This window comes from Petaurus breviceps, unplaced genomic scaffold (genome assembly GCF_028583685.1).
Source record: "Petaurus breviceps papuanus isolate PSGF00001 unplaced genomic scaffold, PetGlider_PUasm1.0 90779, whole genome shotgun sequence".
Taxonomy (NCBI): Eukaryota; Metazoa; Chordata; class Mammalia; order Diprotodontia; family Petauridae; genus Petaurus; species Petaurus breviceps.
In genome coordinates this window covers 11776562-11804272 of record NW_027187344.1, presented here as the reverse complement: position 1 = coordinate 11804272, position 27711 = coordinate 11776562, and the positions used below count along the sequence as shown (strand labels likewise).

The 27711-nt window shown below is 43.7% G+C and overlaps 1 protein-coding gene and 1 long non-coding RNA gene across 5 annotated transcripts; one reads left to right on the top strand and one right to left on the bottom strand.

Moving 5' to 3' along the window:
- Positions 1-51: 51 nt before the first annotated feature.
- On the bottom strand, positions 52-21415 carry SLC31A2 (solute carrier family 31 member 2). Of its 4 annotated transcripts, none has more exons than XM_069069574.1 (4): positions 20849-21025; positions 7418-7490; positions 3207-3396; positions 52-2573 (listed from the first exon to the last, which is right to left on the bottom strand). In XM_069069574.1, exons 1-4 carry the CDS (start codon positions 20852-20854, stop codon positions 2405-2407), a joined length of 438 nt encoding a protein of 145 aa, XP_068925675.1. In that variant the 5' UTR covers positions 20855-21025; the 3' UTR covers positions 52-2404. The 4 variants fall into 4 exon arrangements, 3 of the variants coding, with proteins under 3 accessions (XP_068925675.1, XP_068925676.1, XP_068925677.1); XM_069069575.1 differs by having other exon boundaries at positions 7424-7490; positions 20849-21023; XM_069069576.1 differs by lacking the exon at positions 20849-21025 and adding an exon at positions 5170-5242 and having other exon boundaries at positions 7424-7490.
- Positions 15665-21636, top strand: LOC138147203 (uncharacterized). The gene is made up of 2 exons (XR_011164726.1): positions 15665-20574; positions 21409-21636. It is a non-coding gene; the product is annotated as an uncharacterized lncRNA (long non-coding RNA).
- The last annotated feature ends 6075 nt before the right edge of the window (positions 21637-27711 follow it).

Below are 27711 nucleotides of genomic sequence, written 5' to 3'. Positions count from 1 at the left end.
GATTTCTCCCACAGTCACATTTTAGAATAAGAAACCTTAAGCCAAAAATAATTGATTTCTAATGAATTAAAATGTTTATTAAAATTTTAGTTAACAGAAAACCAAAGCATTTTGGGGGTGGGGTTGTGAGTGAATTGGTAGTCTTGAAATCCCATCATACCAGTAACCCAACCAATATTGCCTAGTTACTTATACATAAGTCTGGCTCTGTTGTCAAATACAACTTCCCAGCCCTGTCTGCCTTCCTGTCCCTTGGGAACCATGAGAAAGTCAGTCAAGAAGGGAGATGGAGGTTCATTTCTGCTCTATAATTCATAGATAGTAGTGTTAAGAAGCTGGATCCAAAGACTGACGTCATGGCAGCTTCTAGAGACTCAGAACTTATTTCTCCCTCCTAAAGGACACTCATCCCTGTTCTGCTGACCCTCGGGAAGCAGGAAAACCTTAGGTAGAGCAGCTAAATATCTGAAATTCCATTCACTTAAATTTCATTACCTGAAATGAATTCCACTGGTCTTAAGATTTTCTTTTATGTTCTTTCCATTATTTCTGTCCCTTCTTCCTCTTCTGTTGCTTCCACAGCTACTATCTCTTTTTGTTTGCCACACTAATCCCCAAAATGACATAATTAAAGTAACTTTTTAATCCACCTTTTTTTTTTGGAGTGGGGAGGGCAGGGTAATTGGGGTTAAGTGATTTCCCCAACGTCACACGGCTATTAAGTGCTAAGTGTCTGAGGCCCAATTTGAACTCAGGTCCTCCCGATTCCAGGGCCAGTGCACTATTCACTGTGCCACTTAACCTCCCCTAAAATCCACCTTTAAAAAAAAATGAATTTAATAAGATGCCAGATATAAATTACGTTTTTATTTAGACCATAAGTTCCTTTTGGGCAGGAATAAATGGCTTAGGTTTGATTTAATCTTTGTCCAACAGCAGACTAAGACGGTTTAATGAATATTTTAAGTGAACATCCAGTGTTTTCTCTGCCAAGTCACAGGGTAGAGACAGTGAAGAGAAATGAGATCTTGAAGGTTATTAAATGACACTGACCTTTTTTCTGAATTAGAAAAGGACTGGAATAAGATGATGGAATGCAGGTCATCAACATCTGTCCAGACTAATAAGTTTACTAGCAAGGCTAAATTATCCTGCTTCCCTGGTACAATTTCACAGTCTCCTTCTAAACATCGAGGAGGGAGTGCAGTCCAGTGGAAGGAGCCCTGCTTGAGTCAGGAACTCTGGGTAACATCCCTGCATCTGCCACTAACAAGCTATGTGCATTTGCTAAAGTTAACCCAAGAATCCCAGAGTCAATCATTTCAAGGCACAGCTTGACTTCAGGCAGTTGCTTCTGCAGGAGACCCAGCCGCTTAAGACCCCTGAGTGTCTCCATCCCCTTCAGGCTCTTCAGCCCTCAAAATGTCTCCTTTGGCAACATTTAACTTAATTGGTTCATTGTGTCCCCTCAGAAAAAGTGAAGGAAATGGATCAGATTTGGACCTGGAAGATACTTGAAAGATTTAGTCTAACCCATTCCCTTTATTTTACAAATGAGGAAACTGAGACCCAGAGTGAGAAAGTGACAAAGCTAAGCTTCAGGATCAGGATTCACTCCAGTACTCCTCAACTAGAGCTCAGTCTACAATCCCTAGACTTTGAATCCCTATGAATATAATGGGAGAGTGTTCCATTAAAAACCTTAATTTCGCTGATAATGCCCAAGGGAGGTGATGTGAGGCTGGGGGGGGGGGGGGGGGTGGAGTTTGGGAATGGAGAAAATGAATCTTAGGTCATTTGAAACACACACACACACACACACACCAATCTCAAATTTTCTAGCATTCCTAAGGCAGAAAGGTGAATTTGAAAAGCTGGTACGCCTCCTATTTCCACAGTCAGAGAAGTACAGTTAACCTGGCATGGTTTGTTCCATTGGAACTAAGGCACAACAAGGAGGGGCAGAGCACATCTGGAGCCTTGCACCTCCCTCGATTCCCTTTTCAAATAGTTTGCCTTCCTCCCCCAGGTCAGGAAATGCATGAGTAGCTTACAGGCTCACCAAAGTCATCAGCTGCCCAGGCTTAGCTGGCTCCCCTCTCCTTCTCCCAGGCTTTTGGAAAGTCTAGGGTTTAGCCAGAACCCCCACCAGAGGTCCTTGGTGAATACCATTGGAGGCCATCACAGCCAGCCTGGGGAAAGAGGGCACATGTGCCCCCCAGGGCCCTCTGTACCTCAAACTAAGAGGCCACAGAAGGAAGAGGATGAGGGAGCTGTGGAACAACTGTCTGGAGAGGTGCCTGTTTCTAAATATGGTGGGGTTTTCATCACTAAGTAGAGATGGGATTCTCCAACCCGTTGAGCCTGAACAACCATCCAGCAGCCCTGGGGCCCACGCTGCCCTCTATCCCACACTGAGGAGTGGGTAGGCCAAGTAGTAACCAATAGCTGAGCCCAGGATCACGCCAAGGAAAATCCAAGTGTTGTAGGACATCACAGCCAGCATCACAAAGTAGCCAATGACCACCTGGACGACATGTATCAGAGACTGGCCCAAGTGACTCAGAAACAACCTAGACACACAAGATAGCTGAGTTAGAGAAGAATGAAGTGAGAGATGGGGGGTGGAGGGGTGGGGGGGAGGTGTTCCAGATTGGAAAGTAAGGCTATAAGGTGAAAAGTGGCCTTCGAGAGGCAGCCTGCCCTAGCTGGAAGATTACTTCAAACTGTGCCTCTGACCTAGTCACAGCACTCTGTTTCATCATCTGGAAAATGGAGGAAATGATATTGCCCGGTTTCATTGATGTGAAGGCACTGAATAAGCACAGAGCTCTACATACATGCAAGCAGTATTATCAGATCCCATGGAACTCTAGCAAAGCTACATTGGGTCCCACTAGTGGCTGGCTTGTGAAAGCTGGCCATGAGTGCATGGGAAAAATAAAGCCTACTAGGAGGTTGAAGAGCATTCTATTCACCACCTGGAGAGTCTCAAGCCATAGCTCTTCCCACCTGCCTTTGGGCAATATTTAATTTGGGCAGGCGGACCAGCGAGATTAGGAGGGCTTTGGATCAAGTTGCTAGGCTAAGAAAGCCCCAGTCCTTGCTGCCCAATGTGGGTTGGGAGCTGAAGTGAGAAACTCAGAGCAGTTTTGCCCAAGCCTTCTGGGTCGGTCCAGTGTTTCCATGCCTCATCCATCCGTTACCTTGTGCGGTCACTGTTGGCCTGAGCTGACCCAGAGCTCGTAGACTCCTGGTCCGTGTACTCTGTCATCGGCTGGCTGTGGTTTGAGGACTGGCTGAGCAGGGACCAGTGGAACAACTTGACTTTGCCCACCTTGATGCTTTCATACAACAGGGCCAAAAGGAGGACCACGAGCACAGAAACGGCCATGCCTGCAGAAGGAAGCCCAGGTCCAGCAACCCCAGCCTAGCCCAGACGACTCCCCAAGGCCATGTGTGGTTCCAGAGACTGAGCTCAAGAGCTATGCTTCTCTCCACTGCCTCTGACCCTGACCTGTGCTCCCTCCTGCTCGGGATCTTGAACCCTAGAGTCAAAACATCCTAAAATCCTAGAATTAGATTTGAGTTCATCTAATCGAAACCCCTAATTTTACCAGCGACAGAACTGAGACCCAGAATGGGGACATGACTTGTTCCAGGTCACTTAGGTAATAATTACAACTGCATGAATATAGCACTTTAACTAAAACTTTCCTCCCAACACCCAGTGAGGCAGGTGGTGAAAGTAATACAATCCCCATTTTACAGACGAGAAAATAGAGCCTCTGAGAGGTTAAATGATTGACCTATGAGCAACAGAAGCCAATGAATGGACGTAATGGGGTTCAAACCTAGTTCTCCTGACCCTAGGTCTGGCTCTCCTGCATGGTAACTATATTATATTACATTATATTATATTGAGCCAGCAAGATTTCTGCTCTCTTGGGGGGGGGAGGAGGGGGCGGGATAGGATGGAAAGATATATAGTCTTTCACAACATGACTATTATGGAAGTGGTTCTGCATGACTCCACATGTATAATCTATATTGGGACTACTTGCCTTCTCAATGAGGGTGGGTGGGGAGGGAGGAAAGGATAAAATGTGGAACTCAAAGTTTGAAAAGTGAATGTTAAAAATTGTTTTTACATGCAAGTAGGAAATAAAATATACAGGCAATGGGGTATAGAAATCTATCTTGCCCTCCAGGAAAACAGAAGGGAAGGGGATAAAAGAAGGGAGGTGGGGTGACAGGGAGGGCAGATTGGGGGAAGGGGGCAATCAGAGTGTACATACTCTTGGGGTAGGGGAGATGGGGAGAAAATTTGGAACTCAAGATCTTGTGGAAGTGAATGCTGAAAACTAAAAATAAATAAATTAAATTGAAGACTTCTGACTCTCTATCCAGTGCTCTCTCTACCTTACCCTATTGTCCTTTGCCCCTTATGGTCATGCTAGACTTCTCTTGATTTCCAAGACTCTGCCCTTCAAAGGCAGCCTGATACACCAGAAGAATCAGTGACCTAAAAAGCTGTACAATCAGACAGAATTGTAAACACACTAACTATGACTATAGAAAAAAGGAGGAGAGAGGGAGAGAGGAAGAAGGAAGGAAAATGGTGGGGACACACAGACCAAAAGCATCTTACTTGTTTCTTCACTGTTTGTTCACTCTCTTAGTCCTGTTTTTTCAAATGCTAGGGCTTGGTCTCATGTTTTACATTTCTGTATGTTTATCTGGACTATAGTTGTTGTGGTTGATGATGGGTTTTTCCCTGTCTTTTTTTGGAGGGGAGGAGGCAAAGCAATGTAGTTAAGTGACTTGCCCAAGGTCACACAGCTAATGTCAAATATCTGAAGCCAAATTAGAACTCAGGTCCTCCTGAGTCCAGAGTCAGTGCTCTATTCACTTCTCCACCTAGCTGCCCTGATGATGGTTTTTTTAAAGGGGGAAGTACACAAGGAGAGAGGGGCAGAAACCTAGATACTGGTCCTGTCCCTGTCACTAACTAGCTGTGTTATGGGGGACAAGTAACTAAACTCTGAGCCTCAATTTCTTCATCTATAAAATGGGGATAGTAATTCATCCTCTGCCTCTTTCACATGCTTGTTCTGATGATGAAATTAAGTAATGAACATTAGAAACACACTGGAAGCTGTTACATACATCATTTATGTAAGGGGCTCTTCTTTCTGTCACCATCTCCTCTCCCCTCTGGACCTCTTCTCTGGGGACTATGCTGGGATCAGATGGTAGAAAACAACTTCACAAAAGGCCAACGTGGGAATTAGTTTTGCTTATCTATTTGACTCTGTATATTAGTTACAGGGGTTTTCTTTTTCATTTTTTTTCCATTGGGGGCACTGAGTAGAAGAGAAAAAGATTTTTACTGATAGAAAAAAATTAAATTAAAAATTTCAAAATAATTCTATGATTGGGAAGGTTGTTCTGTGCCCCTTCCTGCACCATACTGGGAGAGGCTATCCTGATGGCCCTGTCCTAGTTGGGCCCAAAGGCCTAAAACCTGGTAGATCTAAGACATTCAGGACATTGCACAAAGGGCACCCCGCCTTATGATCCTCTGTCGTACTTCCCTCACATAGATCGGGGAAAGGACCTTAATGATTATTAAGTCCAACCTCATTTTACAGATGAGGAATTGAAAGCACAGAGAAATTGAATTAATTGCTCAATGTCACACAGCTAGCAAATGACCAAGGCAAGATTTGAACCCAGATCTTCCTCACTCCAAGTCCCCTATGCCATGCCTTCCCAGGCATGATCTTATTGCCTCCTGTTCTTAACTCAGGTGGCTGAGCAAACCTGGAAGCAGCAGCCCCTCTACCCAGCCAGGATGCTCTCATTGATTCCATATATCTTGCAGCAAGTACAGAAAGGGTTGGAAGAAGACTGTTGCTGTATTTGTCCTTCATTCTCAAAGAGGATCGTAACATCAGGGAGATGACGACATGACTTGCAGTTGACTTGGATTTGAGTGAGGGAGGGCTGTGCAAAGTCACCAGCCTCACTTTCTCCTCCAGAGCCATCTGGGTCCAATGGACAGTTATACATTAGGATGACTGGAGATGGCCCAGAATACAATGGGAGACCCTGGCCCTGTTAGGCTAAGGTCTTTTCAGGTTCTCACTTTGAGAGTAGGGCTCTTAAAGAAGTGAGTCAAGGGATGGCCCCTTTAATTAAAAAAAAAAATCAAACTGGGAGGGGAAGAACCTCAGGGAAGGAGGGAGAGAGGGAGAGGAGGAGGGAAGGAAGGAAAGAGAGAGAAGAAGCCACACACTGGAAGCAGCCTATAAAAAAAATTAAGAGCTCACCATCTCCACTTTTTAAAAGCTTGTAATTGCTACATCTGTTTTATATACAAGGTTTAACAAATGCTCACTGTAGTATTTAACCCCTCTGGGCTCAGATAAGAGAGACTACATTTAAAAGAGCCAGCCCTCGGATGCTATTTGTTCAGCCTTGGGTAAATCACCTAATTATGAGCCTTAATTTTCTCATCTGTAAAAAGGGAATATAAAATAATACCTACTTCATGGGGTTTCTGAGAGGATTGAATAAGATGTTGACAGAGTGCTTGGTTTGCCTATGGATGATATTTTTCGAAGACATGCAAATTAACAGTTTAAGATTAAATGAAGTGTCTTCTCAGAATTAGGATTGACTTGTACACCACGAATAAATGCCAGCTTGGAACTGCAGCCGCTACCCACAGGTGAGTCCTGAATGGAGAGTCAGGAGATGGACTGAGGGGTCATCTTAAAGTCCAACCCACACATCTGAGGAAACTGAGACTCAGAATTTAATGTCTTTGCCAAGTTCCTAAAACTAGTTAAGTAGCAAAACCTGAATGTGACCCTAGTGACTCAGTATGTAGAGTACCGAGTACCGGGCCTGTAGTCTGAAAGACTTCTCAGGAGTTCAGATCTAGCCTCAGATACTTACTAGCTGTGTGACTCTGGACAAGTCACTTAACCCTGTTTGCCTTAGTTTCCTCATCTGTAAAATGAGCTGGAGAAGGAAATGGCAAACCATTTCAGGATCTTTGCCAAGAAAACCCCAACTGGGGTCATGAGGAGTCAAACACGACTGAAATGACTAAACAATAACAACAACAAACTCCATGTATGACTAATAACTACAACTTGTCACATTTAGGAATTATAGTGAATATAGTACTGGACTTAGAGTCAGGAAGAGAAGGGAAGAGGGGGAGAAAGGGATGGATGGAAGTAAGGAGGGAGGAAATGGAAGGAGGGGGAGGGAGGGAAGGGAAAGAAGGGAAGGAAGAAGGGAGGGAAGGGAAAGGAAGGAAGGAGAGGAGGGAGGAAGGGAAGGAGAGGAGGGAGGAAGAGAAGGAAGGAAGGAGGGAGGGAGGGAGAAAGGGGCTTCACACTTTTACCGGCTGGACTGTGGACCCTCCAGAAATCAAAGAGGAGCTCCACCTCACTGGAAAAGATGAAATGCATCTGAAAGAAAGGAAAGAAAAAGTCAAGGGCAGCCTCCTGGAAAAATAAATACTGTTTTCTTTAAAAGTTAAGTCAACTTGCTTGGATCCAAGGGAGGCGTACCTAACAGTTTCCAACAAATACACCTGTTCCTAAATCAAGCATGAACCTGACTCTGTGCTGTACCAGGCCCTGAGGGATGGGGATTTCCTGCTTCAGCAGCCAGGCAGCAGGGAATTAGGGGTCAGAAAACCTGGGCTCAGACCCAGCTTCTGCTACTTATAACCTGTGTGACCTGGAGAGAATCACTAAACCTCTCTAAGCCTCAGATTTCTCACCTGTGGAGTGAGGGGGATTAGAGGAGACTATTCCTAAAGGCAATGCCAGCTCTAAATCCTATGACTATGAGACACGGAGGCAAGAGGACACTGTTACAGGTTGAAAAGTTGAGGAAATATTTGGGTCATTTTTTTCTAGCTTGCCCACCAGTTGATAAGCACATCCTACTGTGTGCCAGGCACCGTGATAAACACTGTCGGGGGGCAGGGGGAGGAAGAAGAGATACAAAGAAAGGGCAAAAGACAGCCTTTGCCTTTGAGGAGCTCACAGTCTAAGAGGAGAGACAACACAAAAACAACTCTGTACAAACACACTATATGCAAGATACTTTGGAAATCATCAGGAAAGGGAAGGCACTAGAATTAAGAGAAATTGGAAAGGGATTGCTGTAGGGGGAGAGATTTTAGCTGGAACTTAGGGCGCCAGTGGGTAGAGAGGAGGAGGAGCATTGTGATGAGAGGAAACGCATGAGGGACAGCCAAAGAGAATGTCCAGAGCCGAGGGGTGGCCCCAAGGAGGCCTCACTCACTGGAGTGCAGAGCTGGAAGGTAGGTGGGCAGAGTGGAAAGGGTGAGAGGAGGTGTGAGAAGGTAGGGGAGGGGCAGGGGACGAAGAGTTTTAAACCCCAAACAGCGGATTTTGTAACTCGTTCCTGGAGATGAAGAGTCACTGCAGTTTACTGAGTTAGGGAAGTGACAAGGTCATATCTAAACTTTAGGAAGATCACTGATAGCAGAGTAAAGGATGGATTAGAGTGGGGAGAGACTTGTGGCAGGAAAACCAAGTCCCAGGCTCTTTATTGCCATAGTCCAGGTATGAGGGGATGAGGATTTGGACAGACGCTTCAGTTTCTTCATCTGTAAAAGGGGAATAATAATAGCAATAATAATATCCAATTAGATAATATCTGTACAGGGGCGGCTAGGTGGCACAGTGAATAGAGCACCAGCCCTGGAGTCAGAAGGACCTGGGTTCAAGTCCAGCCTCAGACACTTAACGCTTATTAGTTGTGTGACCTTGGGCAAGTCACTTAATCCCAATTGACCTACAAAAAGCAAAAAAATAAAAAAAGATAATATCTGTAGGTAATATCTCAAAGCTCTATAAATGCTAACCATTATTATTATTCAGGTCTGCAAAACACTTAACCTAATTAACTATTTCAATCCTCACAGCAACTCCGGTGAAATAGATATTATAATTACTATTTGTCATCTTCATTTTGCAGAGTAGAAAGTTGAGACTCAGAGAGGCAAGTAGTTCACACAACTATCAGTGGTAGGATTTAAATGCATGTCTTCCAGTCCCATCACCTTTCTGCTACCGGTAAGCCACACTACTTCTCATGCAAGCATGCTAGCTATGAGTTATGGAACTCATACACTACTTCTATTTCTGGGCCTCAGTTTCCCCATTTGTAAAATGAGGGGGTTAAAGTAGGTGATTTCCAAGGTACTCACCCTATCTGCAGCCTCCTTAGCCTTGTGCATTGTGTCTAGATGTCAAAGATTATTTTTCTTCCCTACAAGTATTTATTTTTTCTGGGATTTTTGTTTTTTGCTTTTTTTGGAGGGGCCATTGGGGTTTTCTAATCTTTTTTTTTTAAATGTATTTATTTACTTTTAGTTAACAACATTCAGTTCCACCATCCCTTGACTTGCAAATTCCTCCCCCATAGCAGCATGCAATCAGATATAGGTTCTACAAATGCCTTCACACTAAACGTTATTCAGGTTGTAAAGAATTATAACCAAAGGCATGGAATGTTACTTTCAATCTCTGTATCCTAATCACTTTGTGGAGTGGCTTAATAAATACTTGTAGGCCCAAAGAGATCTTCTAAGAGGGAAAAAGACCCTTCTGTACAAAAAATATTTATAGCAGCTCTTTTTGTGGTAGCAAAGAATTGGAAATTAAGGGGGTGCCCATCAATTGGGCAATGGCTGAACAAGTTGTGGTATATGCATGTTATGGAATACTATTATGCAATAAGAAACGAGGAGCAGATGGACTTCATAATGACCTGGAAAGATTTATATGAACTGATGCCGAGTGAGAGGAGCAGAACCAGGAGAACTTTGTACACAATTACAGACAGATCGTATGTGTGATGACCAGCTTTGATAGACTGGGCTCCTCTCAGCAATGCAAGGCTGTAAGACAACTCCAAGGGACTTATGATGGCTCTCGGAATCCAGAGAAAGAGCTACAGAGTTTGAATGCAGATGAAAGTAAACGACTTGCTGTCTCTCTTTTGTGTTTTGTTTTGTTCCTTCTTTTTCATGGTTCACTCCTTTGGTTATAATTCTTAGCAAATTTCCTCGTGGACCGTAGATGATTTCATTTTGCCTGAGGCTTTCACTTCTCAATCGGGATTTTGGAGATTGAGAGAGAGTTGCTGGGCCCAAGGCTTCTCAAGCAAATGATAATTCCCACCCACTCCCAGGTGAGAAGTGTCTCCAAAACAGGGCCACTTAGTGCTGCCCACTTTGCTCAGCCCTCCGAGTCTCCCGGAGCCATTGAACACAACCAGAAGAGCCATAGAAGGTTGGAGCTAGGAGTCCTTGAAGATTCCAATTCGTTAATTTCACAGAAGAGAAAAACAGGGCCCAGAAGTACAAGGTGACTCCCCAAGATATGTGAGCCATGTGTTACTAGTCTCTGAGGAAATGATCTCTGCAACTTCAAACTCAGTCATCTTTGCACTCAGGGAGTGACTCTTATAGCCCCTAAAAGAATGCCTTCGGACACAGTAGGAGACTTGAGGGCAGTGAAGTCAAACGCAAATGGGGAGGGGCATAATCACATAAGTAACCTTGCTGGCTACATACTGTACAGACTTTGTCGTTCCATCTTCTCTGTGGGATCAGTCTGACTCTGTGACCCCATTTGGGGTTTTCTTGGCAAAGATACTAAAGTGGCTTGCCATTTCCTTCTTCAGTGTGTCCCTATTTTACAGGTGAGGAGCTGAGGCAAATAGGGATCAAGTTACTTGCCCAGGGTCACACAGCTTGTAAGAGTCTGAGGTCACATTTAAATTCAGGCCTTCCTGACTCCAGGCCCCATGCTCTATCCACTTGTACCTCTAGCTGCCCCTGCATATTGACTTACAAAATGACATTTTAACATTATCTATGTATTATCATATCTTTTTTCATTCTGTTAAATATTTCCCAATTACATTTTAATCTGGTTCCTGCCACACTTACTGTGTATGATGCCTCAGTGCTAGAGGTCTGCTCTAACAGAGGTTACGAAGTTCTCTTGAGATGCTCAGGTCTGGGGTGGCTAGGTGGCACAGTGAATAGAGCACCTGCCCTGGAGTCAGGAGGACCTGAGTTCAAATCCAGCCTCTGACACTTAATGCTTACTAGCCGTAAAACCTTGGGCAAGTCACTTAACCCCGATTGCCCTGCCTTCCCCCCTCCAAAAAAAAAAAAAAATGATACTCGGGTCTGAGGGGAACCAAAGACCAGACTGAATGTGACACCCATTTGTTCAGCCCACAGCTCTATCCCTAGGGCTGGATCAGAACCTCTCTTGACCGTAACACTGGCCAGTTTCAAGGTCACTCATCCTACAGGTCATTCTGTTTTGACTCCCTGACTGGTTTTCCTGTGGGCTGTTCCACAATTAACAACCATAAAGAGACTTCTTTTCTCCAGGTGCTGAGGTTAGAAAAACTGCCCTTATCTAGAGCAAGTCCCACTAGTGTTTATCATGGCAGAGAAATACCAAGGGTGGTTGCTGTTTCCCCTCAAAGGCATCCTTTACCTTGGACATTTGGAGTCAGGAGATCTGTGCTCTAGTCCCAGCTCTGCTATGAACCCCATGACTGATCTCTGACAAGTCACTTTACCACTCTGGGTCTCAGTTTCCCCATATGTCAAATGAAGAGGATTAAGGTCCCTCTCAGCTCCAATATCTTCTGTTCCAAGTTCCCTTCTGGCTCTAATATTCTAAGCTCTAAGGTTCTTTCTAACTTAAATATCCTTCATTTTAATACTCTAAGTATTAAAATTCTAACATTCTAAGTTCTAGCATTCTTTGTTCTAATACCCTTTCCATCTCCAACAATCTTTATTCTAAGGTTGCTTTCCACTCCCCTTATCCTTTGTTCCAAGGTCCACCTTCCAGCTCTAACATTCTAAGCTTTAAGGTCCTCTCTGGCCTAATATTCTGTTTTAGGTCCCTTCCAGTTTTAATCATCTGAAAAAAAATTCTAGCATTCTTGGGTCTAAGGATTCTTCCAGCTCCAACATTCTATGTTCTAACATTCTGTATTCTAAGATCCCTTCCAACCCTAGGTTTCTGTGATTCTGCAGGTTACTTTGGAAGCATATTGCTGCTGGGATTGCTTTTTCTAAGAATATTGGGCATATGGGATGACAAATACTGTTGCCTTTCTACAGTTGGTTAAGGCTAAATTAAAGTTCATTAAAGTACTTATGGAACACCTTCCATAAAACTACTACAGTTCAGGTGTCACAGGAGATACAAAAGTACCAGAAAACACCATCTCTGTTCTCCTAGAGCTTACAGTCCAGTAAGGAAAAGACAAGGGAAGATATACTAGAAGTCAAATATGTGCTATGGACAGTGAGTGCCACAGTTAGCTACTGGAAGGAAAGATATGGGCTGGAGTAACCAGCAGAGGAGACTTCCCAGAGGAGGAGCATTTGTAGGGATCTTGTGTCTACGCACAAGTCTCCCTGCAAGAACGTAAGCTCCTTGAGGACAGGGGCTGCTTTCGCCTTTCTTTGTATCCCCAGTACTTGGCATGATGCCTGGGACAGAGTAAGCCCTAAATAAATGTTTGTGGACTGATCAGATTGGTTCAGATAACAAACAAGGCCGAATCCATTCAACCACAAACTATTGTTGTCGACCCCATCATGGTTCAGGCCTTTCTGAAGATGCCTGCAGAAGTTGACAATTGTGTGCCTCTGGGCAAGTCACTTAACTTCTCTAGCCTCAGTTCCTTCTTCTGTAAAACTGGTACTATAAAATGAATACTCCCTACAACACCAAGGTAGCACAAGAACAGTATTTTGCAATCCTTAAAGCGCCATAGAAATCAACAAGTATTTATTAAGTGCCAGGCACTGTGCTACGGCCCCAAATGCAACAGTCCCCAACCTCAAGGAGCTCATCTTTTATCCTGGAGTCAGCAAACATAAATATAAGTAAATACAGGGGCAGCTGGGTGGGGCAGTGGATAAAGAGCCAGGCCTGGAGTCAGAAAGCCTCATCTTCTTGATTTCAAATCCAACCTCAGACACTTACTGACTATGTGACCCTGGGTAAGTCACTTAACTCTGTTTGCCTTAGCTTCCTCATCTGTAAAATGAGCTGGAGAAGGACATGATAAACCATTCCAATATCTCTACCAAGAAAGTTCCAGGGGGCAGCAGTGAATACAGCACCAGCCCTGGAGTCAGGAAGACCTGATTTCAAATCTGACCTCAGACACCTGACAAACATACTAGCTGTGTGACCTTGGGCAATTCACTTACCCCCAATTTCCTTGCCTTCCCCCCTCAAAAAAAATTCCAAATGTGGAAACGACTGAAAGCTACTGAACTAATATAAACTGAACCTATTAGAATGATTCCTAGGGGCACTGAAAAGTCAAGTGCCTTTCCCAGGGTCATAGTACATGTCAAAGGTAGGATCTGAACCCAGGTCTCCCTGAATGTGAAGCCAGCTCTCCAGCCACTGCACCCCCTTATCTCTCACATATAAACTTAAAAACTTCGAGAAGAGGGGGGCACTAGTGTCTGGGGCCAGTCAGGAAAGGCCTTGGGTAGTAGATTGTTCTTAGGCTGAATCCTAAAACAGAATGAAAGATTACAAGAGGTGAGGATCCCGAGTATAAGGGACTGTCTCAGCAAAGGCACAGAGAGGGGAGATAGGATGGCCTAGCCAGGACACGACCAGGAGGCCAGTTCGGTTGGAAGCCAGAGCACAAGAGAGGAAGGAATAAGCAAGAAGCCTGGAAAGGTGGAGTGGGGCCAGGTTGTGAAGGGCTTTAAATGATGCCCAGAAGAATTTCTATCTAATCCTAAAGCTAACAGGAGTCACTGGAACTTCTCAGCAGGAGAAGGAGGTGGGCAGTCCTGTGAGTTATCGATATTACCTTAACAGCTCTGTAGAGGATAGAGAAGATAGAGAACGGAGGCAAGAAGACCAATCTGGAGGCTGCTATAGAGCACCAGGTAAGGACCGATGTGGGTCTGAACTAGGATGGTAGTATGGTAGCCACAGGAATGGAGAGGAAGTCACAGGTACAGAAAATACAGGGGCAGCTGGGCTGTGAAGGGAGACTCAGAAAGACTCGTGGCTGCCTGCTGGCTATGGAGGATAGCGGTGACCTTAACAGTAATGTGGAAGTGGGGAAGCAGGTTGAGCATGACAGGAAAGAAAATGAATTCTATGTTATTATTGTTATCTCAGAAAGGTACTCAGTCTCCCAAAAGAGGCTCTGGACCGTCAATCCTCTGTCTTTTGTTTTTTCGATCGTGTCTCACGCTTTGTGACTCCATTTGGGGTTTTCTCGGTAAAGGTACTGGAATGGTTTGACATTTTCTTCTCCACTTCATTTTACAGATGAGGAAACGGAGGCAACCAGTTAAGTGACTTGCCCAGGGTCACACAGCTAGGAAGCATCTGAGACTGAATTTGAAGTCAGTAAGATGCAGCACTCTACCCACTGTGCCACCTCAATCCTCTATCTCTCCATACAAGGGAGCGGTAACTAGGCACTTTTGCCCTGAGGCAAACATGCAGAGGTGCACTAGAAGGTAACTGAGAGATGGAGGGCTCACATCCTGGGACAGCAAGAGGAGGCTGCTAGGGAGACAGACCTCATGGCAGAGGAGCTCACCCTTTCTTACCATCCGGAAGTTTCTTAAGTAATTATTCTTAACTTCCTAAGTTCTATTTTTTCTATACTGCTAATTAACTCCCAATGCTGCCTGTGGCCTCTAAATGAAATGTCACTCTACCCTAGGTAATGGATGGCCCCAGTTAAGACATCAGCTAAATCCATCACTCTAATCCTGTCCTTGTGTGGTTTGGCAAAACCAGCCCCAGATGCCAGGAACTCCCTCTGATCCTTCGGAGACACGGCATAATCACACCTTTGTCACCAGCTTAGTCCTCTCCCCAGCCAATAAGGAGCAGGGGCTCCAGAAACGTTAGCCTTAACCTTGTTTCCTCATGGTTTATTCAGTGCTCCCAAGGGGAACTGGGATGAACTCATCTAATCCCCTTCCTTTTCAAGATGTTCATGGAGAATTTGTTTTGGAGCAGGCCTTGCTCCTCACTAGGTCAGGAACTAGTGTTCGTAACAAGGGCTAGAAGACAGAGGTGAGACTGGAGAATAGAAGATTTCCTGTTCTCATGAACAAAAAAATCAGGCTATTATGGATGTGCTTTGCATGACTACACATATATAACCTATGTCAAACTGCTTGCCTTCTCAATGAAGGGATCAGAGAGGGAGGAAGGGAGAGGATTTGGAACTCAAAGTGTTAAAAAATGAATGTTGAAAATTGTTTTTCCATGGAACTGGGGAAAAATAAAATACAAAATAATAAAAAGAAAAAAAGAAAAGAAAAAAGTCAGGGGAGGAAGGGAGGGAGAGAGGGAGAGGGAGATGGGGGGGGGGGAGAGCACATAATTCTGTGACCAGTAAGGTTGTATGTTATTGTGAATGATGCTGGAGCTGAACAGAATTGGAAATAACTATTATCTACTAAGTTATATTGTGACCTACATATGGTGGAGGAAATTGTCACACTAAGGCAATGACAGATTCTTGGTGTTCAACTGACCAGGCTGAGACAGTTATTAAGAAGGGCCAACAGACTTGCTGTCTTAAATCTTGTCAGACCTTGAATTTTCCAAATATTTCTCCAATTAAGGGTCATGGAACTTTGGTCACTATAGACCAGAGCAATGGAGCCCTGTGGGTAATCACACATTGGCTATACCAGCTGTAGGCAACCTTCAGCCTTGAGGTCACATGTGGCCCTCTAGATCCTCAAGTGTGGCCCTTTGACTGAACCCAAACTTTATGTGAAAGGCCAAATTTGAGGACCTAGAGGGCCACAAGCCACATTGAGGCTGCAGGTTTGCCACCCCTGGGTCAAACAAAGCCTTGTGGCCTTCTCCATTTCTCTCCTTCCCTCACAACCTGTAGGACTATAGAATCATAGAATTTCTTTTTAACTGTTAGAGAAAGTTAAAAAGTTAAAACTGTTAACATTCATTTGGAGAGAAGAATATAGTGGAAAGGGGATTGGTTGTGAGTCTGGGGGCCTGGGTTTCATTCCTCCCTCTGAACTGACCTGATGTGACACTTTGGGTGAGTGTCTTTCCCTCTCAAATTTGCCATCTATAAAATGAGAGGGTTCACTCCTTCACCTACTTCTAGCTCTAATGTTTTAGGTTTTTTTTTTTCTTGATCCAAGCCATGGAGGCTGACCAGGTACATTCTGTCTCTGGGCTGTGACATACCCTTTGTCCTCAGTTGAATTGGGTCAAAACTGAGCTGACCTCCTGAGCTCTAGGAGCCTCAAAGCCCCACTAAGAGTGGAAAAACAAAATGAAACAGAGGAAGAACATGGCCTTTGGCCAGTTATTGTTTCTCTGTGTGTTTTCTCTAGTCTGTGGCATCCTTTAGACCGTGTATTTGGCCTTTGCCACTTGCAGTTTGGGCTTCTGTTTTCAAACCCATCTGTTAGAGGATTAGCAATCTGATCTACCCCTCCTGGTTGGCAGTCCCTCTATGGACTCCCTTGTTCTATGTGAGTGGCCATATTATATGTTCAGAAAAGGGATCATAGATGTAGACACAGAAGGTCATCTACCCCAAGCCCCTCATTTTACAGGTGAGGAAAGAGAGGCCCAGAGAAATCCAGCAACTTGCCCATAGTCATACAGATAGCCAGGGGCAGGGCTGGCGTTTGGACGTAAGGCCTCTGAGCCACAGTCCAGTCATTTTCTTTATCACTAGAGCTGCCTCTCACTTGAAGCACAGATGAACAGATCAGCAATTAAAGAGATCCCACTACCAGGGCAAGACTGTCAAGTCACCTTACTCTGTCTATAGTAAGGTTAGCCCTGGAAATAAGTAGTATAGAACACTTCCCACTCCAAAACCCCATGATCCAGTGAAAACCCTCAACAAATTCATGGGGTTTTGACAAATAGACAGGGAAAAGGTATTCAGAACCAGGTTATGGGCCTCTCTAGGACATTCTGAACTGAAAATAACTAGCAAATAAAACTTCTGGCTGGGGCCTAGGCATACATCCCCAGATATCCCAGGGTGCTGACAGCACTGAAGGATATTGTCTTTTTAGCCAGCTGCTTATTTTTTGTCTCCCATCAATTAGCATATTTGGCATCTTTAATAGCCAACATATTTTACTTCTTGTTGTTCAGTCATTTTCAGTCGTGTCCAACTGTGTGACTTGGCAAAGATACCGGAGTGGTTTGCCATTTCCTTCTCCAGCTCATTTTACAGATGGGGAAACTGAGGCAAACAGAGTTAAGTGACTTGCCCAGGGTCACACAACTACTAAGTGTCTGAGGCTGGATTTGAACTCAGGTCTTCCTGACTCCAGGCCCAGAGCCCTGTAGAGGGCCAGTACTGAGCCAGTCCAGCCAATCATGGGTAGAGTCTGGGTCAGGATTTCCCTAGGGTTATTTCCCCCCTCCCCCTCCCTCCAGTGAAAGCTCATTGTTGCTCAGGGTGATTGGCTCACCATCTTTCCTTGATTAGCAAGAAAACAGGGCGATTACCAAGAAGTGATCACACGTGCACACAATGGAATAAAGTACTAGCGGATAGAATACCAGATGTAATCACTTTTGCCATCTGTATATAAACTCCTACCCTCAGATAAATAAACTAGACAGCTTCCCGCCCGGCTTGTGTCTCATCACTCCCATGCTCTCACATTCGGCCTGCGCCCCTTTGGTGTGGGCATCACAGCTCTACCCATGACACCAGCTAGTTTTCCGTGCACTTAACTACCACTGAGAAAAACAGGACTTACAGTCCCAGTCACATGGGTCATTCTGAAAACATTTCTTCAGGAAGTTGCTTTTGTTTTTCCAGGAATGTGGGAGAGCCCCAATTTGGTTCCCCGGCAATCTGGGTCAGCCTCCCCACCCACCTCTCCCACACTCAACAAAAAGCAGATACGGATGGCTAGGTGGCACAGTGAATGAGAGCATCCAGCCTGGCATCAGGAGGACCTGAGTTCAAATCCAGCCTCAGACACGTAGTAGCTGTGTGACACTGGGCAAGTCACTTAACCCCAATTGCCTAGCCTTCCCCACTCCAAAAACAACAACAACAACAAAAAACAGGCTCACAGAGTTGATTAGTATAACACAGCATTTCACAAATAGAATAGGAAGGGAGTTGGACTTTCTTGGAGAGCAAGTGTTTCAATGAAAAAAAAAAAAGATTGAGAGGCAGTGTGAAACAGGTAGAAGGTGCTCTGGACCAGAGTCTTGAGACCAGAAAGGATCTAACCCTGCTTGTCTCCTGAATTTAGTGGTGTGTACTTGGAAAAATAATCCCCTTTTCAGGACCTCAGTTTCCTCACCTGCACATGAATCTAAATAGCCCCTAAGGTCTATTCCACCTCTGACATCCTATCAAATCCAAGCAAACACATCCCTTTGGCACATTAAGGGGTAGTAGGTATTTACTTAGACTCAAGGAGACGTCAGGGTGCCAAGCCTTCAAGAGAAGGTCTAGACAGACATCGGTTCAGGTTCCCCACCCCTGGACTAGAACACTGGTTCCCAACTCCAGTGCTTATTAATTACCTGGCCCCAGAGCAGGTCACCTGATTTTTCTGAGCTTCATTTTTTTCATTTGTAAAATGGGGGTTATGAGATCATTATAAACACAAATCCTCCTTTATATGTTCTGTCCCCTGATCAGAATACGAGCTCCATAGGAGCAAGCAATGTCTCCATTTTTCTTTTGTGTCACCAGCATTTAGTACATAGTAAGTGCTTTATAAATACTGTTTCGTTCTACTGTTTCTAGGAAGGTAAACTTTAAGAGACCATAGTAATGAGATTGTTTTATTTTTCCCCTTTAACCCACTCAAATTAGCTACAGCCCACTCCAGCACAGCTGGGCATGGATATGTCTGTCATAACTTCTTGGAGCTTCATAAAGCCATTGGCATGCAATGCTGCACTGTAAATGGTGGGTGATTTATTGCAATAGGCCTCTGAATGTATGACAGGGAGACTTCCTCCCACCAGTCCTGGGCCAGCCTGCTCAGTGTGGACCTGAACAACTGGGATCTCTTTCCTACATTCTCTGGTTTCTTTCTCAACTACAGCCTAGTTCAGAAGGAGAGAGGGAGGGGGGAGGAGAGGGGAAAGAGGGAGAGAGAGATGGAGAAAGAGAGAGAAAGAGAGAGAGAGAGAGAGAGAGAGAGAGAGAGAGAGAGAGTGTGTGTGTGTGTGTGTGTGTGTGTGTGTGTGTGTGTGTGAAGGAAGACAGACTTTTTGTTTTTCTCCATTAGGAAGGAATTCAGCATTCAGCAAATAGATTTAGATTATCTGCATTTCAGGCTGGGGAACACAACCTTGCTTTAACCATGCTCCAGGAAACAGGCAAAACAGCCTGTGAAGAATTTGGAAGGAAATCTAGCAGAGATGGGGCAGAGAACAACCTACCTGTTGCATTTCTCTGATCTTTTCCTCTCCCCACCCCCAACACTTTTGTCTGTTTTTTAGCAGTTTGTGTTTAGAGAAGTTTCCTCATGTGTTTTTTTTTTAAAGTGCTTTAGGAGGGGGCCTATGTCCTAATCCAGATTCTGCCACTAACTAGCTGTGTGCCTGTAACGTCCCTCCCCCTCTCTTGGGGGTGGGTGGGTTGGTGGATTGGATTTTCTCTAAAGTCAGTGTTCTAAGGTCCCTTTCAGTTCCAGTATTCTGTGTTCTATAGTCTAAGTTTCTGTCCCTTCTATGTCTAACATTCTATCTTTATATTTTTATTCTATCTTTATATATCTAATTCTTTCTTTTCTACCTAACATTCTACTTTCTATGTTTCCAGGTTCTTCCTACTAACTCTCAAAGTCTATGAAAATGGGTACTAGGAGAAGGAACTGCAAGCTTAAAAAAAAGGCCAAAAAGTTATAATGGCTATTGGTACACTGGTCAATCTTCAGTATCTTCGAAATAAGGGGTGTCTTTTGTCCCAGTCTTTCCAAATCTGAGCTACAGTGTGTCCTCAGGCTGGACTGATAACTGGAATGACAAGTGAAATTGGCAGCCCGGCAGCAGACTGTACCAGCCAGGCCCATGGGGCGGGGTGCCTTTTAAACTGAAACAAAATCTCACCCGATTTTCTGGAGTCAGCTGTTATGCCTATCTGTCCCCTCAAAAAAACAAAAACAAAAACAACTCAGACCAAAGTAAATGTGCCCTGGGCTCCTTTCGAAAATGCCCTGATACTTCATGGCATACAATACACGGGGGCACTTGGGGACGACCAGGGGCCGCTGGAAATCCCCTGCCTCCCCTGCTTCCTCTCCTAACTCTAGTTAAATCCTGATGTGCCTTGTTCCTATTTCTGGGTTCCTCCCTGGACCCCACTCCCAAAATGAGTCCTTCGAAAGACCCTTCGAGCTCCCAGGAGGGAAGGGCACATTTTTCTTGGGGAGAAGCAGAAAGTAGGCGGAGGACGGCTGGCAGAGGGGCAAAACAACTTTGGGTAAGTCGCTTCCCCTCTCTGGGTTTGTTTCCTCCAGCTGAAAAATTAAGAGGGGCTGGGCGAAGTCATCTGGAAGGTCCTGTTTTGGAGCCCCTCCATTCTAGGGTCCCTTCAGGCTCCCACATTCTCCGCTCTAACATTCCATGTTCTAGGGTCCCTTCCAGCTCAGATACTCCAGGATCCCAAGAACGTCACCCACCGGGCAGCGGTCAAGTGCTCACTCTCCATTTCAAATGGCCAACCCTGTTGACCGAGGCAGCCCTTGTGTACTCACAGGCATCCTGCCGGGGTCTCTCGCTACGTTCGGACTCTTGCCCTGCAGCAGCAGTTAAAGAGAAGCCGCTGCAAACCACGTTCCGAGCTCCCAGGCCACCCGCCGAGTCCCAGGGGCGGGCTCCAAAGAGAGTCACCCTCCCCTTTGGAGGACTGGAAGGCGGGGTCCAGTGGATTTCCTCGCCAGCCAAGAGGAGGGCAGTCCGAGGGGAGGGGAATCCTGGGAGTTGTGGTTCCACGGGCTCGGGAATCCTGGGAGAGAGATCCGGTCGGACTCTGCCTTCAAACCGGTTCCCCAGACTCCTTTCGAAAACTGAAACGCGGAGCTCTGCCAGCTGGTGCTCGTCCGCCTTCCCCATCGGTGCTGTGGGGGTAACGCTGAGCGGCTCCTTTTTTTCGTAAACTCAAAAGGGCCAGGAGGGATGAAATAAACCAAAATTTGGGGCTGGGAGGAGAATGGGGGTCTTGGACTATATGATCCAAAATTTCTGGGTCACCCCCCAATCCGGCAAATACCCCATCAGTTTCAGATTACTCCTTCTTGATTAATTTCTTTGGCAGTTTTCCTGATACAAGCGAAGGGCTTCTTCCTGTCTTTCCAACACTCACCGGCAATTGTTCTAGCAAAACCAGCTATCAATCTCTCGGCCCTATCTAGACTGGGCAGGCTTGTGCTCTGTTGCCAAGAACTATATTGGAACAAGTCTGGCGCCTTGTTTTTATCCTCACCTTCAGGAGGATGAGATGGAAACAATTTTTAATTCTGAATCAAGGAGAAAAAAAAAAGAATGTTACTCTAGAAAATCAAGAAACTGCTATCAAATGGCATTTTAAAAGTCCCTATGGCTGCCAAACAACAACAACATGGGTAGGAGCTAGTGTAATGACCTTGGAATAAGGAAGACCTGGGTTTGAATCCTGCTTCAAACATTAATAGTCACTGACATGAATAGACATTAATGGTCCCTCAAGCAAGTTACTTTAACTGCTCTCAGCCTCTGTTTCCTAATCTGTGAAAGGAGGGTGATAACAGCTCTTCATAGCATCGTTGTGGAAATTAAGAGATAATATATGGAAAACAGTGTGCAAATATTAAAATGTCATATGCAAACTAGTTATTATTTTTATTACTATTATTAGGAGCATATAGAGAGGTTGAAAAACACAAAAGAGTCACTGAGCTAATTTGTCACTTCCTCCACCCTGAAAGAATTTCAAGGGCCTTTCCTGAGTACAAAGAAAACTATAGTGTTCGAGCTGGTAGGGACCTCAGGAATTATCTAGTCTGGACCCTTCAGTTAAAAGTAGGATTAAGTGAAATCCAGAGAGGAGGAGTGACTTGCTTAGGGTGACCCAGTAAATTAGTTACAGAGCTGGGACTAGAAGCCAGGCAGGACTCTTACTGCCCAGGTGAGATCTCTTTTCACTCCACAAACCCCCAAGGACTGCTCAATTCAGTGACTCAGTGAGCTCATCAGTGTAGACCACTTGTTGGATTCATTGATGTTCCGTCCACCAGTGTAAATCTGGACCTGCTGCCTGCCACCTTCTTCCTCTGTGATTCTGGGCCGCTTCTATAATCTCTGCACAGAAAACCCACCCAGCACACTGGAAACCTTTCACAGAGACTTTTCATGCTTTGTGAATGCCATACAAAGAAACGAAGGAAGATTGGGTGCTCTCTGAAGAGTCAAAATGAACCAGGAATCACCGGTCACAGGGTCATAGGATTATGGGTTTAGAGATGAAAGGAACTTTAGAGAAGATCTAATCCCACTTTACTTTTACAAGATGTGGAGATTGAGTCCCAGTGGAAGAAGAGATACACCCAAGGTCACGTAAGCAGAAAATGGCTGAAAATTGCTTTCATTAGAGCCTTCTATATGCACCCTCACTTCTGGTTCATCTGGTTAAAATGATTTTTTTGGTCACTATACAGTGAGGGCAAACTCTGACTCTGAAATAGTCAGAGGATACCTGTTTGAGGGTGAAAGGTCCCTTCCAAGAAGCCTACCCAGAAGCAAGCTCACCAAGCTTCTCCATGAGTTGGTATTATGTGTGCTTCAAGGAGTGGGTCTGTAATTGGCCAGACATGACATGACAAATGTGTCATGTCCCAGGGCCTGTGCTATTCCCCATTACTCTTGGGAGAGGTTGAACTTAATTCTTCAGAGACTGTAATTAGCATTTCACAACTTATATTCATAACAACTTTTTTTTTTTTTTGCCTTTTTGGAGGGGGGAAGGCAGGGCAATTGGGGTTAAATGACTTGCCCAAGGTCACACGGCTAGTGTGTCAAGTGTCTGAGGCTGCATTTGAACTCAGGTCCTTCTGACTCCAGGGCTGGTGCTCTATTCACTGTGCCACCTAGCTGCCCCCTATAACAACATTTTTATGAGAATACTGGAGTTAGAAAGATGGGCCTTCAGAGAGAAGCTCAGAATCCTTAAAAGAACCATGCAGTTTCCCAAAGGACTAACTATCTATCCAGGAAAAAACAAGTAGTTAAAGAGTGCCTGTCGTTTAGACTACGATGTAATAGCCGGATGAACAACCCATAAAGCTAGTCCCTTAGTATCTGCGCCTTAGACAAATGTTGTAAATAGACAGCAAATGAGGCCCAAAACTGATCAGGAGAGCAGGTTAATTGTTATTAAATTTATAATAAAATTTTTTAATATACTACATAAATATTTCTTAGATAGCAGTGTGACATGTTATCCCTGACTCTGATTATATGACTCATCCATCTTCTTTTACAGTCACACATGTGCTCAGTGATATATTTTATATCATTCCTTATGTGCAAGTCATGATTTTCAATGTTGCAAGTTTGAATTTGTTAGGCGTCTTTCCATTGCTCACCGCAATTGTGATTCATTAGAAATATTTTGGTGTTAAAAAATGATAGTACATTGGATTATTGAATGCACTGCACAGTTTTCCAAATGTAATCCAATCTGATTTCCTCCTCCCATTCAACTCTGGGAAGCTCATTGTTCATCTTCAGGGTCCAGTCCAAGATAAACTTACTGATGGGGTATTTGGAGTGTTCAGGGAGGGCTGGCACCTCCGGTGTGAGGGCTTGCTGAGACCTTTTCAGGGCTACTCATCCACTTTTGGTGTCCACCTGTCATCTACCTTTCACCTGTGGCTCCAAAAAGCTATAGCATGCACAGTGGCCACACCCCAAGTAAAACCATGTTGACCAATGGGCTAAACCAGGATAAGAGTAACCAAGAGGACCTCCAACCCATTGGTGAGTTAGGGGGATGTCTACCCCAAGCATGTGAAGACTTCCCTCCCTACAGGATGGGCAGATGAAAACAATTTGTTCCAGCCACCACAAAGGTAGCTGAAGCAGGCCCTGTAGAATACTTCGAGCTTGATCAGACATTGAAACCACCAAAGTCATCCACTGCATCTCAGCCAGCCATCACCAGTCATCTTGACTTTTGTCCTGCCATTGAATTTTATTTTTTGTCTTTTTGGAAAAGGAAGGCAGAAAAATTGTAGTTAAGGGACTTGTCCAAGGTCACACAGCTAGTAAATATTTCAAGTGTCTAAGGCTGGATTTGAACTCAGGTTCTCCTGATTAAAAAAGGACAAACAACTTAATGGACTGCCCACCCTGCTGACATCATCATCTGGGTAATATGCATTCTGCATCAACTGGGCTTCTCTCTTGTGAAAGGCTAGGATATCTCTTTTGAGTGACCTCTTTCAGGGCAGGAGTGAGAAAACATTAAGTGATCTCTATGTGCCAAGCTCTGTGCTGTGTTGATGTTGCAAACACAAAAGCAAAAATCGTCCCTACCTTCAAGGAACTATATTCTAATAGGTGGAGACAATACACCTTTGTGTTTGACCACAAAGATACAAGAATGGAGTCATACTGGCCGGGTAGGATATGCAGCAGAAAGTTGATGGTCTGAAGGTTTTGCTGATAAGATCTAATTATAGTCTAGGAATTAATGCAGTAGGGCAATTAGGTGGTAGTGGTTAGAGCACCCAGTCTGGAGTCAGGAAGACCTGATTTCAAATCCAGCCTTAGACACTTGTTAGCTGTGTGACCCTAGGCAAGTCACTTAACCCTGTTTGCCTCAGTTTCCTCTTCTGTAAAATAAGCTCTAGAAGGAAATAGCAAAACACTCCAGTATCTCTGCCAAGAAAACCTCAAATGGAGTCACAAAGAGTCAGATAAGACTGAACAACAACAGAATATCATCTGCAAACGTTTGCTGTTCCTTTCTATTATTTTCGTTGATAAGCTCAGTACTTGCTTCTTATAAGAATTTTTAAGAGATAAGAAAGTAGGCATGAGTGAGCAGTTGTTTTATTCTGTCATCTTTTTTGGGTAATCAGACTTTCCAGCATCTTTTCCTGTTTTAGAATCTCTCTCTTTTTAGAATATTTTGAAAACTGATCCCTGAGTACTTTTAAAATTGTTTCACCTAAGAAACATGTTTAATGTGATTGTTCGTGTCTAACCTACATCATAGTGCTTGCTGTCTTGGAGAGAGGGAAGGGAAGGAGGGAGGGAGAAAAATGTGGAACGCAAAATCTTATAAAAAATGAATGTTGAAAAGTATCTTTACATATAATTGGAAAAAATAAAATATTATTTACCAAAAACAATTGTTTCACCTTCAGCACTATTTTTTCTGTATGTATCTGGCCTTTCTAAACTTCACATTCTTAAGTATTGTTGCCACTTTCTCATATTATATAATGGAGTTCCATTATGGTTGTTCCAATATATGCTACAATAAGAATAGATTGATAGAGAAATGCTGGCAGATTTATTTTATTTCATGATTATTTCTTGTTCTCTTCACACTTCTACATATAAATGCTTCTGATACTCTTTTAAAAATATATTTTATTTTTTCCCTAATTATATGTAAGGACAATTTTTAACATTCATTTTAAAAAAATCTTGAGTTCCAAATTTTCTCTTTTCCTCCCCCCCCACCTTAAGACAGTAAGCAATTTGATGTAGGTTACATATGTGCAGTCTTATAAAATATATTTCCATATTATCCATTGCTTTTGATATTCTTGTGAAGAAAGGAAATACAATTAATCTGCCTTGCCTTGTTATTCAGTTCGAGTCAAGAAGCCTTTTACTGTCTTCGAATGAGTGTAAATAGCAATTACTTTCTGTTTTGGCCAGTAACTTTGAGGGTCTTCCCCTCCTAGATAGATATTTTTGTGATTGCAAATTAGGCCATCTTTTGTCTCAATTCTTACCCAGCCAGGACTCATTGAATAGACATGGCCTCAGACAAACTGACACCTGGGAAAGACCTTAATTTAGAAAGGCCATCATTCACGACGTCCTGAGCCACCGCCAGTTATCTTCCTGAGTTTTGTCCTGCCGCTGGACTTTGATGCCTGGGGAGAAGAGAGTCAGGCTGATAACTTTGCACTGCTCTGCCTCACCAATCCAATTCACTGACATTCAAGACATCACCTTCATGATGTCATTGATCCTCTTGAAGAATGGAGGATGGAAACAACAAAAGCCATGCTATCTGGATTTGTTGATCTAAATGATCCAAAACAATTCCAAAAGACTCATGATGAAAAGTGCTTTCCATTTCCAGAGAGAGAGCTGATGAACTCTGAATGCAGACTGAAGCGTATTGTTTTTCACTTTCTTAATTTTTAGGCAACATGGCCAATATGAAAGTATGATTTGTGTGACATCATATGTATAATGGGTATCATATTTCTTGCCTTATTAATAGGTAGGGAAGGACTGGAGGGAGAGGCAAATGTGGAATTCAAAATTGTTCAAAATAAATGTCAAAAATAAAAAGAAAAATTTTTTTGCCTGTGTGTTCTTTCACAGCATGACTTGTGTGGAAATGTGTTTTGCATAACTACATGTGTATAACCTATGTCAAATTGCTTGCCTTCTCAATGAGGGGGAAGGAGAGTTAGGAAAAGAATTTGGAATTCAAAATTTGAAAAAAAATTAAAATTGTCTTTACATGTAATTGGGAAAATATATTTTTAAAAAAGTGATACTGTTCATAATTTTCTTTCATTCTATTAAAATGAGCTTGTGCTCTAATCTGTTGTCACCCTTGGCTAATTCTTGATACAAAATATTAATATAAGTACCTGATATTTCCATTTCCTCAAAAACCTGTTCTCCTTCTAACTTTATTTCTGTCAGTGGCACCATAATTCACTTGACTTCTCTTGTCTGAAACCTTGGTATTATTTTGACTCTTCTTCTCCCTCATCTCTCATAACTAATAAGTTCTGAGGCTGATTCTGCCTTTTCCATATCTCTTGCATTCATCTTCTCTCTATTTCCCACTGCCAACACCCTAAGACACGCACTAATTACCCACGTTTCACAATAGTTTCCTAACAAGTCTTTCCACCCCTACCCTTCCCCACCCACTCCCTTTAGATTCTGCCAAAATCTTTCTTTCATATGTAGATCTGCACTTGTCACTCAACTGCTCATAATCTTTCAATAATTATCTACCAAATAAAGTGTAAACTTCTCTTTGGAGGTAACCCCAGCAAGAGAGGCATAATATCTACCCAAGGCAAGTGCAAATCTTCCCTAAAACAAGGAAAGCCTATAAACACAGAGCCATAGTTTTATATAGATGATCCTTGAAGCAAAAATGTGTGAAGATAATTTTGACACCCCTACTCAATTTGACCAGCATTTACTCAGTTCATCGTGATTTGATGGGTATCAGTGATTGTATTAATGAATTAAGTGGAATAGGATTAAGTTTGAGTTCATTATGTTAATTAATGCTGTTATGATAAGAGTCATGATTGATCCACCATGTATTAGTGATTATATTAAGTGTATTTGATTTATCATC

Excerpts from the sequence above, each read along its gene's own strand:
- SLC31A2 (XM_069069574.1), bottom strand. Across the intron at positions 3,397-7,417 it reads CCACAGTCCAGCCGGTAAAA|GCATGGCCGTTTCTGTGCTC; the intron begins GTGTGAAGCCCC and ends TTCCTTCTGCAG. Across the intron at positions 2,574-3,206 it reads GCCAACAGTGACCGCACAAG|GTTGTTTCTGAGTCACTTGG; the intron begins GTAACGGATGGA and ends TTGTGTGTCTAG.